This window comes from Opisthocomus hoazin, chromosome 7 (assembly GCF_030867145.1).
Source record: "Opisthocomus hoazin isolate bOpiHoa1 chromosome 7, bOpiHoa1.hap1, whole genome shotgun sequence".
Lineage (NCBI taxonomy): Eukaryota > Metazoa > Chordata > Aves > Opisthocomiformes > Opisthocomidae > Opisthocomus > Opisthocomus hoazin.
In genome coordinates this window covers 7,398,572-7,410,826 of record NC_134420.1, presented here as the reverse complement: position 1 = coordinate 7,410,826, position 12,255 = coordinate 7,398,572, and the positions used below count along the sequence as shown (strand labels likewise).

General features: G+C 37.8%; 1 protein-coding gene across 2 annotated transcripts in view; it reads left to right on the top strand.

Annotated features, from left to right (window-relative positions):
* Positions 1-12,255, top strand: part of CCDC34 (coiled-coil domain containing 34) — a 43,588-nt gene that overhangs the window by 21,262 nt on the left and 10,071 nt on the right. The window contains exons 6-8 of one of the 2 annotated variants that reach the window (XR_012764600.1): positions 1,328-1,438; positions 8,663-8,764; positions 9,410-9,454. Coding sequence is in view for 1 of the 2 variants with exons in the window: in XM_075427048.1 (XP_075283163.1) it covers positions 1,328-1,542 (215 nt within the window). In the remaining variant the exon portion in view is untranslated. Of the gene's footprint in view, positions 1-1,327; positions 1,827-8,662; positions 8,765-9,409; positions 9,455-12,255 lie in introns of those variants that run through there. The other variant, XM_075427048.1, reaches the window with a different exon arrangement.

Sequence of the window (12,255 nt, the reverse complement as noted above, 5' to 3'; positions counted from 1 at the left end):
GGCATACCAAATTGTAACCAATTTTGATCTCAATTTCTTTATCAGGCGTAGGAATCACTAGAGCCAGTTACTGGTTCCTGTGAAGCAGATCAGTTATGTCAGCATCCTTGTAAAGTTTGTGTTACAGAAGGCGTGTGCCACGTTATTGCACCTGAATACCCTGTAGAAAAGAGGTGATTTTCTGAGACGCAAAGGTTACTAAGAGGCTGGCAGAGTCCTGTCTGAAAAAGGAGACATGTTGTGAGCTAAGGCTTCCTTTCCATTTAGCTTTACACCTGCATTACACCTTCGTGGCTTCTGTAGTCCTGTATTTTGTTTTGAAGGAAAGCGTTAAAGAGAATGCTGTTGGCAGCGTGGTGTTTTGTGAGTCTCACTGTATTTTTGTGGTTTTTGTCATCCCAAATGGTACAAAAGCAGAAGAGCAGTAAGAAATAGTATTGCGTTTTACGTTTGAGTGCTTAATAAAATTTTTTTTAAAAATTTATAGATACTTTTGTCTTTATTTTTTCACAGAATTAAAATCATTGTTATTATTTGAATTCGCAACAGAAAATGTTTTAGGACCCAAATTCCAGGCTCTGAATGTTTAAGAAAATATATAAAGCAGGTGAACAACCTTTGCTCTTTTGCTTACATCTGTGCATAGGTGGTGACACACTTTGCCTTCATGTTTTGTTTTGGACCTTCATTACTTCCCCACAGCTGCAATCACTTGTTTTAAGTTATTTTTGAAAAATATTTTTCTACTCAGTTATGTTCATGCAATAGAATATATTACAGACTTTGTTTTACCCATCCACATGATGTATGCACTGAAATTTCACTACAGACAAATGACTGATAGGGCGACATGTTCTTTCTGTTGCGTTTTAGGTTTTCTGATATTGCTTTATGGGCCCTAAGTTATTAGTTGCAGGCAATTAATGTATAGGTCAATAATTAGTGTAACAGTTAAGCAAAGGTGGAAAAATATGTGAGCTTTGCATGTGTACTGACAGGAAGTTTTATGTGTAAATTCTTTGAAATAATGAAAGTAGCCAATTTGTAGACATTTACAGCTTTTAAGTATACAAAGGACTGAACATTCTGAATGTTACACAGCATTCAACCTGCTTATTATTTTAAATAGAGATGAAGAATATGCCAGTAATTTGTAAAAAAGAAAAAGGTGGAAGATTTCTTACTTTGAGTCATTTAAATTATGTGATGTGCCTATGCTGTCTTCCTCTGAAGGCGCTGTTGTGTCTTTGTTAGTCCAGATGTTTATTATAACTGCTTGCATTTAGTGTAGTCCTTTTTAGTGATGTGTGTTTTCTACATGTTTCAGGGTGTGCTGATGGAAATCTGTATCCAGCTCCAGCATATTGTAACCCCATTCCTTGGAAACCTGTGCATGTGCCTCCTCCACAGGGAGACAGTGTTCTTACCGTGCAGAAGAGTAAGAGACCTGTATCTTGTCAGTCACATACGTCTTCACCTGTGGTAATTTATAAGCCAAAGAACAATCTTTGTATTGGATCCTTGTGTAGAAAGCAGTCATAGTACACAAAACAAAACTATTCTTACGAGCTTGAGTGAACTGGGCTGTAAGTGTGAAGTTATCTGTAGTTATATGTCCAAAACAGGCTGCTTTTTTTTTTTAATTTTTTGTGAATAGGTTTTGTATTTACAGCTAACTGACCGAGCAGCTTTTTAGTATGTTTTTTTATATGTTGCATTTTAGTAAAAAAAAAAAAAAAAAAAAAAAAGTTATATTTAGCCAATTGTAATGGGACTGTACCTGAATACCAATAAAACACACTGGATTGTTTCTTTCTTTCCTCCTCTTTTGTTGTTGAAGGAGTTCTTTTGTGTATGTGATTAGTCTTTTGAGCAACAGTATTGCTGGGTTATTGTAAATACGCTAATTATAACGGACTTTAAAACAATTCTTGACTTAATGCGAAAGGAATTCAAGGCCTGTGTGCAGTTGCAGGGCTGTGATATCATTGGGATCGCGGAGATGTAGCGGGATAGCTGACATCGCTGGACTGCTGCAGTGGATGGATACAGGCTCTTTAGGAAGCACAGGCTGGGTCAGTGAGGAGGGGAGAGAGCAGGAGGGATGCATTAAGTTTTGCCCAAGGACCGATGCTTAGCCAGCTGAGACCTAAGAAGTTAAGATTGAAAAGGGAGACCAAGGTGGGCAGTGTTGTGGTGGGCGTCTGCTACAGACTGCCTGATGAGAAAGAAGTGTGTGACATCTTTCAGGCAGTTGGAAGAAGCGTTATTCTTGCAGGCCCTGGTCTCATAGGGAGACTTGAACCACCCTGAACTCTGCTGGAAGGGCAACACGGCAAGGCGCGAGCAGTCAAGGGAGTTTCTGGACAGCATTGGTAACTTCCTGAACTTCCTACACACCTGGTAGAGGAGCTGACAAGAGGAGGCGCTTTGCTGGAGCTGATATGCACAAAAAAGGGAGAACTGGTCAGGGGCATGAAGGTTGGGGGCCGCTTTGCCTGCAATGACCATGGGATGGTGGAGGTCAGGATCCTGAGAGGAGGATTACAACCCTGAACTTCAGGAGAGCAGGTTTTGTCCTGTTCAGGGACTTGCTTGGAAAAATCCCATGGAATATGGTCATGGAGAGAAGAGGGGTCTAGGAGAGCTGGTGATTTTCAAGGATTGCTTTCTCCAAGCTCAAGTATGGTCCATCCCAATGAGCAGAAAGTCAAGCAGGAGTGGCAGAAAGCCTGCATAGATGAACAAGGAACCCCTGACTAAAATTAAATACAAAAAGGAAGCGTACAAGAATGGGCAGCAGGAACAGGTGACTTCGGTGGAATATAGAAACACTGTCTAAGTGTGCAGGGGTGAGATTAGGAAGGCAAAAACCTGTTTGGAGTTGAAACTAGCAAGGGTTGTGAAGGGCAACAAGAAGATCTTCTGTAGGTGTATCATCAACAAAAGAGAAGTTAGGAGAAATGTGGGTCCACTGCCACATGGAGCGGGGGCTTGGTGCCAATGGACACGGAAAAGGCCGAGATACTCAATGCCTTCTTAATGTCTTTTTTTTTTTCTTTCTGGTAATCTGCTGATTGACCTCAGCAATCACAGATCCCAGAGTCCAGTGGGAATATCTGGAGCAAGGAAGACAACCTTGGTGGAGGAGGATCAGTTTAGGGAAGATCTAAACAAACTGGACATACACTATAGGATCTGATAGGGTGCACTTGTGAATGCTGAGGGAGGTGGCAAATAGCATTGTAAGGGAACTCTCAATTATCTTTGAGAGGTTGTGGTGATCAGGGGAGGTTCCTGAGGACTGGAAGAAAGCAAACATCAATCCTATCTTCAAGCAAGGGCAAGAAGGTGGATCCAGAGAACCACAGCCCGTTCAGCCTCACCTCAGTCACCCAGAAAGGTGATGCATGCAGCAAAGGTTCTTTCTAGATAATGCCAAATGCTAGCGAGATTGCAACCTCTTACAGTAGTTAATGTTAATAGATTATTTGGTTTGTGTTTATCAGTAACTTATGATATGAATTAGTGTGAAGTCTCACATATTTAGACTTTCACAAAGTACTTCACGTTCACCTGGTGTTAAAGCAGTGCAAAGGACATTATGCAATCAAGTTTAATATTTCGTTTTACACTGTAAAGTCATGAACATAAAACTATCCTTTGTAAGAAAGAAAAATAAATATACTTTAAAGAGCAATGTATGAATCTTCTTTAACTCAATTCTATCACTTTATTATAGCAGTAGCTAAAAATAACTAAATTAGGGACAGCTGCGTACTACAGATTTCAATACAAGTGGAAGCCTATTAGTACTTGAAGATGTGTCATTTAAGCCGATAAAACAGACAAAAACTAGTATGAGTCTGTGAGTATATTCATCAGTTTATCACATACGGTGGGTGCACAAGCTGATCTGATGCATTTCACTTCCGTCAGTAAGAGATCTAGGCTCCATGGTGTCCCTCATGGATCTGTTCTCATTGCTTCTGCAACAGGGTGTAAATCAAGTGCCAAACATTTATGAATATGTAATATACAACATGGGTTATCATTATATTAGTTAATGAATGTCTGTTAAGAGTACCTGAGTTCTGCAGTCTAACGTTAGTCATAGGGCATACAGAGTAAAAACTGTTAGGTTTTAATGCTGTGTTTATTTTCCTATTTATTCCAACACGTAAATAAAGACACCTAACACAGATCTCATGAAAGACAATAAAAACTCCTAGCAAGGCCACTGCCATGACTTACTAGAATGTTCTCTTTAACGCTGTTTATAGGTTATTTCCATATTCTGATGTATGTAAAGCTTTTGGTTCACTGCAGATTGGGTTTTGTTGTAAAGGCAGAAAATAATTTAGTGGTTCATGCACTGTTCTCTCCTGTGTCTTTATTTGATATTGATTGTAGTATACCCACTTAGGAGAAGTCTGGACTCCATAAAATATGCAGTGTCAAGCTGTGTTTCTGTGAAGCAGGAGAACATGGGCTTCACAGAAGAAGTTTGGACATTATCTTCAGGATGTAGAACTCTGTGCCCAGCTTTTTCTGTAAGGACCTCCACGATGGATTGGTATGAATTAATGGATTAGTTGTTAATCTCTCCAGCTGACCTTGTCATGTGGAGATGTCTTATGAGAGTCGGAAGTTTGACAGTTGTGTAAGCTACCAGCAGCTCATTAGTGTTTAAATGAAGGGAGAACATTTTACTGTAATGTGTAAATAATTAATTTTGGATTAGCTTACAGAGGTTTCTTGGGACTCTGATTTAGTTGAAGAGCCATATGCTGTCATGTAAGTATTTTCTCTAATAGTTTTTCTGAAATAGCACATGGCTACCAGTAAGGTGTGTCAACGTAATTACCTGAGTCTATATTTACGACTTTGTTTTAGCATTTATGTGCTTGTAGTGACATAAAATGGCCTATCGTATGAAGATAGGCATTGATAGCATTGTATTAACAGAGTATGAAAGAATCTGTGATTCGGTTCTGCTGAAACACATCGTTGGCAAGATTTCTGTTGGCTTGAGCAGTGGCAAATGGCAATTTAACAGGGGTTCCTATGCTAACCCAAATACATTTGTCCTTCAGGATTGCATGTCTACACCCAGAGTGAAGGGCTAAATAAATTCTAAATGTGTATTTTGTTCAGGAATGGGAATGTAGCAGTAGATGTCAAAGACTAGTAGTTTTCTTTCAGATGCCTCAGCCAGAATAATCAAACTGAGTACGTACTGGAACTGTCGTTTAGAGATTTTAGGAAATATTAATAAGTATCTAAAACCATTGTTCTTTTTTTCTCCCAACCAAAGATAGTGTCATTTTTCCTTGACCAAATTTTCTGTGGAATGGTTTATCCTGTCTTCAGAGTCAGAACAACGTTTCATTTGGAGACAGCCAGCTTTAAGTGGACTTACAACCCCTAAAATAGCAGCTTTAAGATGAGGCCCTTGCTGTAGCTGATCTATAGCATTGTAAATGTAGTTCTGTCCTAACTAAATTACAAATAAGGTTAAAGCAAGATAGCTTATGAGTGTACGTATTGGCTTCGATTCAATCAATATAACGTTTTTGCTGAGCAAAGAAGAGAAATATTGTTTGGATTTTTTCCAACTGGATGTCAACCGCACAATAAAATGGTCTGGCATTGTAGCATAATTTAAGATTGTATGCTACAGAAAGCTATAATTTCATGTTGTTGTGGCAAATAATTAATTTATACAATTTTTTCTCAGACATTAGAAAGATAAAACCTCAACACTTTATTGTAGCTTAAGCAGCATTCTGTAATCTCTTAGTAAGTTCTCTCCTGGATTTCTCTGCTCATGAAATTTCACAGTAGATCAAGGTGCAGAATCTCGAATTACTTACTAGAAACAATCCAAGGTCTTGCATCTTCATGTCTATGCTGTTAAAATAATGAGACTCAACCTCATCTTATTTTCATCCCCTTGTTTTTTGCAGCAACTCTTGTGAGAATTCGTAGACCACTTCAAAATCCTGGCTGCTGCATCCTTCTAGGATTCACAACCTTTCCTCCTCTCTATCTGTCAGTCATAAATAGAGTGCCCCATTCAACCTGGCTATGAAGGATTACATCTCCTATGAGCTTTTATGGGTTTTGACAATTACTGTGTAGGTGCTCCGTAGAGTAGCATGGCTTTCCAGTAATTGACAGTGGATCGTCCCACAGATGTTTCAGGGTTGAAAGTCTACAAGCAGTAAAGTGGATCAAAAGAAGTCATAGAAGGGCATATGATGAGTAAGAGGTCACTATTATTGTAGGCAGCCTTCCATGCTTAGGAAGTAGTCTGGTTAATGTAGCATAATGCAACTTCACTGTTGGAAGTTTTGTTACTGGTCCTGGTGTGGAGCCAAGGCTTCATCTGAACCCAATAATTGCATCAGATTCTAATAATGTCCCTGCCAGTGTAATGTTTAATTGTAAAATTAATTTCTTCATCTATGATTTTGAAAACAAGATTGAAGATCAGTCAGTAATTCTGATATAATTTTCACTGGGAGATTTTTGTGAGTAAATATGGAAGATTTCACACTTTTTTGCTGTGGTCAAAAGGTGAGTGTTCCAGACTGCTGTCCCCTGGACAATGTCAGGAGCTATGTTTAAACTCAGGAAAGGAAATCTGAGCACCCTGATCTAGTAGAGCATATGAACACTTGATTAACTCGAAATGTGTTAGGGAGATCATTGATAAAGCAGGACTAAAGTGGTCATGCTTTCCTGGATTTGAGGCCCAGGACCTAAAGCCTATTCAGTTAGCATAGCCTCCATTTCATATATAATGTTATCTCCGTGTTTTCACATGTGTAACTCATTCTATGATGACCTGTTAGACAATTCTCTAAAACTGTAGTTAAGTGAGAGTAAATTTTTGCAAAATGTGAAGATTTTTTCTTTCTATATGGACTTAAATGTTTGCTTGGTATAACATGGTGACTCAAGCAGGGACTGCAAATATTTAATTCACAGGCAAATTTGAATTTAGAGAAAATTGTCAGGGTGGGCGATTTGAAAAGTGAGATGCTTGAAGCTCTTAATCTCAAAACCTATTGAACTGTGCTGTGGCCAGATGCAAGGGTGGATTCAATTATGTTAATGATCATGATATTGTAACAAAGGACTCAGACTTTGGTTTCTTTTGGTGAAGACATACTGAAATGATTTCAGTATTATTAGTGCTAAACAATGATAAATGGCTAACCCAGCTAGATAAATATAATAGGTGCTTTGGTGTATAGGTTCCGTGAAAGATGGGTCTTTGACTTTCACAGGTTATTTGTTTAAACAATGCCAGGTTGCGTTTTTGGGATAAGGCAACAAGTTGTTAATAAGTAATCCAGCAACGCCAAGATGTTAATAGATGCTAGAATGTTTTCCCCATAACTTGAGTCTGATTAAAACCAAAAAATCCTACATGTTTTATTATACAATGCCACCATATATGCTTGTACAGGTGTGAAATCCATAATGTGTAAGTCCTTTTTGTTAAGATATTGGTCAGGGTAAGAAGAAAGCTCTTCAGTTTCTCCTTTACATTGACACATGTGCATCCATCTTTAAATAATCGTTACTGAAAGCTATGCAGAATATTTATCATTACCCAGGAGGAAAGCAAGATGACTGTGGTATGCCTGAGTTCAAAGAGCCCTTCAAAGCTACCGATATAAATCCACACTTCAGCCTTCGCTGACAGAAGTGTGATCGAGTTATAGAGCATGGGTTTCAGGAATTCCTGTGTTGTTCTTGCTAAGTCAGTGCACTAGTTTAAAGGGCTAACACCAATGGTTCTGTTTCCACTGTTCAGAAGTGATTTCTCTCTCTATTTATTAGTCTGTCTGTTCTGGTTGAGCACAGCTCACAACATGTTGAGTTAGGCAATGACAAATGTATATGAGGACATGTGAAGTCTGCAAAAACAATTTCCATACCAGATATAACTGCCAGGGATGCAGGAGAGAAAGATGAAAGGCAGATGGCAGCTGAGGCTGCAGCTGTGAATGGCGGAGTATGGTACCTGTGTCGCATTATTTATTTCACATGACGTAGAAATGTACACAATGTTGAACTGGAACAAGTGAGTTGCTGTGCTCATCCAGCACTTCTTTTTATGCCACCCTACGCACAGTTTGTCAGAGGTGTATCAAAACCATCCCAAGCCAAGTGTGAATGACAGCAGTTTGAAGTACCCTCATCAGTAGACTCTAGACAGTGTGGTATTTGTTAAGCTAAGTGCCAAAGCTGCTGCGTTGATACAGGGTTGAACGTTAAAGCTTCTGGCTAGCACTTGTTTATAATGTTCCAGGCTATTGCAGCTGACATAAACTGTATGAGACTTCCTAGTTTCCTTGTGCGTACTTCAACCTCAAATGGCTTTCCAGACTTGGTACTGTTTCATACCCAAATTCTTGTACTCCTCAGGAAGGAAAATGGGAGGGTAAGCCTGTTAAATTGTACCAAGATGCTTGGTGCAGGGTAATATGACCCAAATGAATTTAGCAAGGAAAGTGTTCTCATACTGGTTTAATCTGCTAGTAAACAAAAAGTTATAGGAACTATAATTTGAAAAAAATCTAGGATCCAGGTGCTGCTGATGGTTTTTTTTCTTCTCTTTTATTTTTTACTTCTTGTTTTTTAGGCCAAAGTTGTTATTGAACAATTTATAAAGTCCATACTTCAATGCTGACCATGGAACTATTTTCACGTCCATATTGGTTAAGCGGAACAGTTTTGAAAATTGGTAAGATTTTATGTAATCTCCTGAATGTAGTGGATGTGCTGGTCGTGTTTCACGAGATTCCAACACAAACAAAGCTTTGAGAAAAATTCCCTGCTTTTTTGTTATTTCAGGTGGTCTGGGTGTTTGCTCATACATAAAATTGTTAGGGTTCTTCTAAGACTGCTTCAGAGGTATAATATTTCAGGATTAAAATGCTTAAACGGGAGTAAGGCAACTAAGCTTCAACATTATGCCTTTTAAAACTATTGAAAAGTGGCATTGCACCTTCCAACTTACCCTTAAGCCTTTGATACTTTTACAGCATAATCTTCTTGTAAAGCAGTTCAAATGTTTTGTATAGTCACTGAAAATATCAATCCACTTCGTGCCTAGTTCAGAGTTTTGAACGGTGATTTATCATTAATTTACTGTCCTTGCCAATAAATTTACAGAGTTGGACCTTCCTCAGACATAGCTGTTGTAAATGCTGTGCTTTTTATAGAATAACTTACAAGTAATAATGATTCCAGAGCCACTAGCCTAGAAAATAAGATATGTGAGTTTCAGGCTATGACCCATGAACTTTTACTTAGATATACAAAGTAAAATACTTCCAGCCGAAGGGATTAAACATCTCCAGGTAATATACTCTCATTTTGCCACTAGGTCACTCACCTGAATACCCATGGGAGAAATGAATGGAAATCACTGGTAAGTGTTGACTGTTGGGAAATAAAGTATTTTGATTTTTTTTACAGAAGTTTTGTGAAAAATCTCTTAATGATCTTATGTTTTATTGATAAAACAAATAAAAATTCGTTTATGTCAAAAGTTTAATGTTGAATGGAGAATATTTAAAGCTTTTGATCTTGATAAGGACAGTTTTAGCTTGGGTTTGAATGTGGTTGAGGTTGAATGCTTGGGGTTGAATGTGAATGAGGTGGGAAAATGTAGTTCTACCTATGCTAAAACCCTAATTATTTTTACAATTGTGTCCCTTAGCATCTAAGTTACAGTTAAGGTTTTGCTGCACAGAGCTGGTTGGCAGGATATAAATGCATGGATGGTGACTCATATTTGTGTACTGCAACTTTTGTTTCCCTGTGTGGTCAGTAGAGAGGCTAGCTAAGAAGAGAAATAGGACTAATTAGCATTTTGCCTGTATTTGTAATACAAGTATTGCAATGCTGTACTACTTTTTCCTTTTAATTTTGCACGTATTCAATCATAAGTTGTGTTTAAGTCCTATATGAAAAGAGTTTGCAGTCTAGACTTTCTAGACCAAATCACTGGTAAACAAAAGACACACCTCACAAGTTAATGATACAATCTACAAAGTGTATCCAGGGGTTGGTTTGTTTTCCTCTTCCTTCTAATACTATGAAGAATTTTTGTTCTGTTTTATCTTGGGACTTTTTCAAGTGTAGAAACATGTATGAAATTATATTTTTATTTGCATAAAGATTTTAAATGTACTTCTCTTGGCGTCTTAATATATATAATATGTGTATTTTTATATATATGAAAAACATTTGGCAAAGTTTTAGTGTTGACTTCGGTTTCTTAATACAAAAGGAAAGTGAAATGAATAATCATAAGCTTTTGAATCATGATCTCAAAAAATAATTCTTGTCTAGCTGTGTATAGATTGTAGAATTACACAGTGTACTCTTTATTGAACATTGAGGCAATACATAGTGGGTAAAGAATGCTGTCTGGCGATGCAATCAGAGAACTTCTTTTAAAACTCCCGAGTTATATATATGACTTTGTTAGATCTAGGACAAGCTAAGTAGCTTCTCTCTGCCAAAGTTAGAGCACTTCTGAAAGCTACTAGCTTTCATAGATTAGCACTTTCGATTGCCAGGAGCCTCGGTTACATTGAATGGCCGAGCGATAAGGGAGACTTTCAGTTGTCTGGCTTTTTTTGTTATGGCTAGAATGTACAGTATTACTTTAACTACACTGATTATCCATTGCTGTAAGAGGCACTGTCTCAGACGCAATTAAATATTATCTAGAAACAAGATCACTACATGTTTTCCACGACTTTGTTTTAATTTTGTTTCTGTCTTTGCTGCCACATTGTTGTTCTTGAGTATGAGTTAAAGGCATGCTCTGCTAGGCAACTAACTGCACTTTGGCAATATGAATTTTTTTAAAAGCTAAAAAATATAATAAAAGTTTACTGCTAGAGCATAAACCAAGCTCAAAGAATGTCTGGAATTAACATTATAAGCCAGAAGTGCTTGCTCTTTCAAAAAAAAACAAAAACAAAGAAAAAAACCCCTTTGGCAATAAGGGAAATTCTAACCAATTGTAATGTCCAGTAGTGCATAAAGAAGTACGATGTACAGAGCAGTTATTATTTAGTAAAAGTTTTCCTCTCTTTTACCGTTTATAAAACATGGTAACTTTTCTACACTTTAAGTTCACCTGAAATCCCTTTGGTAGTTTTTTAGGGAAGAAAAAACAAAAACCACAAGGCAAAAAAGAAACAACTGCTCAACCAATCCCACATGAAACCTTGAGTCACTGCAGCCCGAGGCATAGTTCAGAATCAGCTTTTTGGAAAGACAAGTTCTTCCTGTTGCTGGAGAAGGGAGGGGAGGGATGAAAGTCTGTGTCATGGATTTCAAATGCAACTTGGTTTGCAACATCAGGAATTGGTCGCAGTGCTGTGTACTTTCAAGGGTGGTCTTAAGTGCTATTTTTTTCTGTAGGTGATCAACTTGATATGCCTCAAAGTGGGTTAATTTTGAGAAATTGCTTATCAGTTTAAATCAGATATACCTTTCCTAAAATTTATCTCAAATAATTGGAGACAAAGGAGAAGCGAAAGTCACTTGGGTTCAGTTTCATCTCACCTTTAGACACCTACCTCGTAAACTACTCCCACAATGTTCTTTTATATCAATGAATAGGTATTGCCAAGCTCAGGATGCAGCAATGGTCTTTGAGAAGGGCAGATTAAACTCTATAAATGTTACGTAGTTTTCTGGTAGGACAGAAGAGTCACTAGCAGGCTGTGTATCCTTAGTCCTTACAGAGTTTCCAGCACCACTTTGAGCAGGACCCAAATGTATCACAAAGAAACGAAGAGTATGGGTTGTGCATCTGGTACCTAGCACCATTAAATGTTGCAAGAGAGCAACATGACAAAGAAAAGCGAAAAATAATAGTCCTATTTACTCTGTAAAATTGAACACCCTGCATATTGTCTGTAAGATGAGTCTGGAAGATGATTTTTGTGAAGAAACCTACATGAGACTTCTGAAGCTTGCATGGTTGTTAGCTGATGATGTGCATAAATTCTCAGCACACAGTGTAGTAATGATATTGCAGTATTGAAAATTGTGAGAAGTGAAAAAACAGAAGGGTTTTTATGAAACCTAATTAACCTACTTTTAAAAAGAAATCTTTGACAGCAGTAGTAAAACATCCAGTATATAACCCTTAATTTTGTGTTCACTGTCACTAGGACTGGTGTTCACCAGTCCTTCTAGATTACC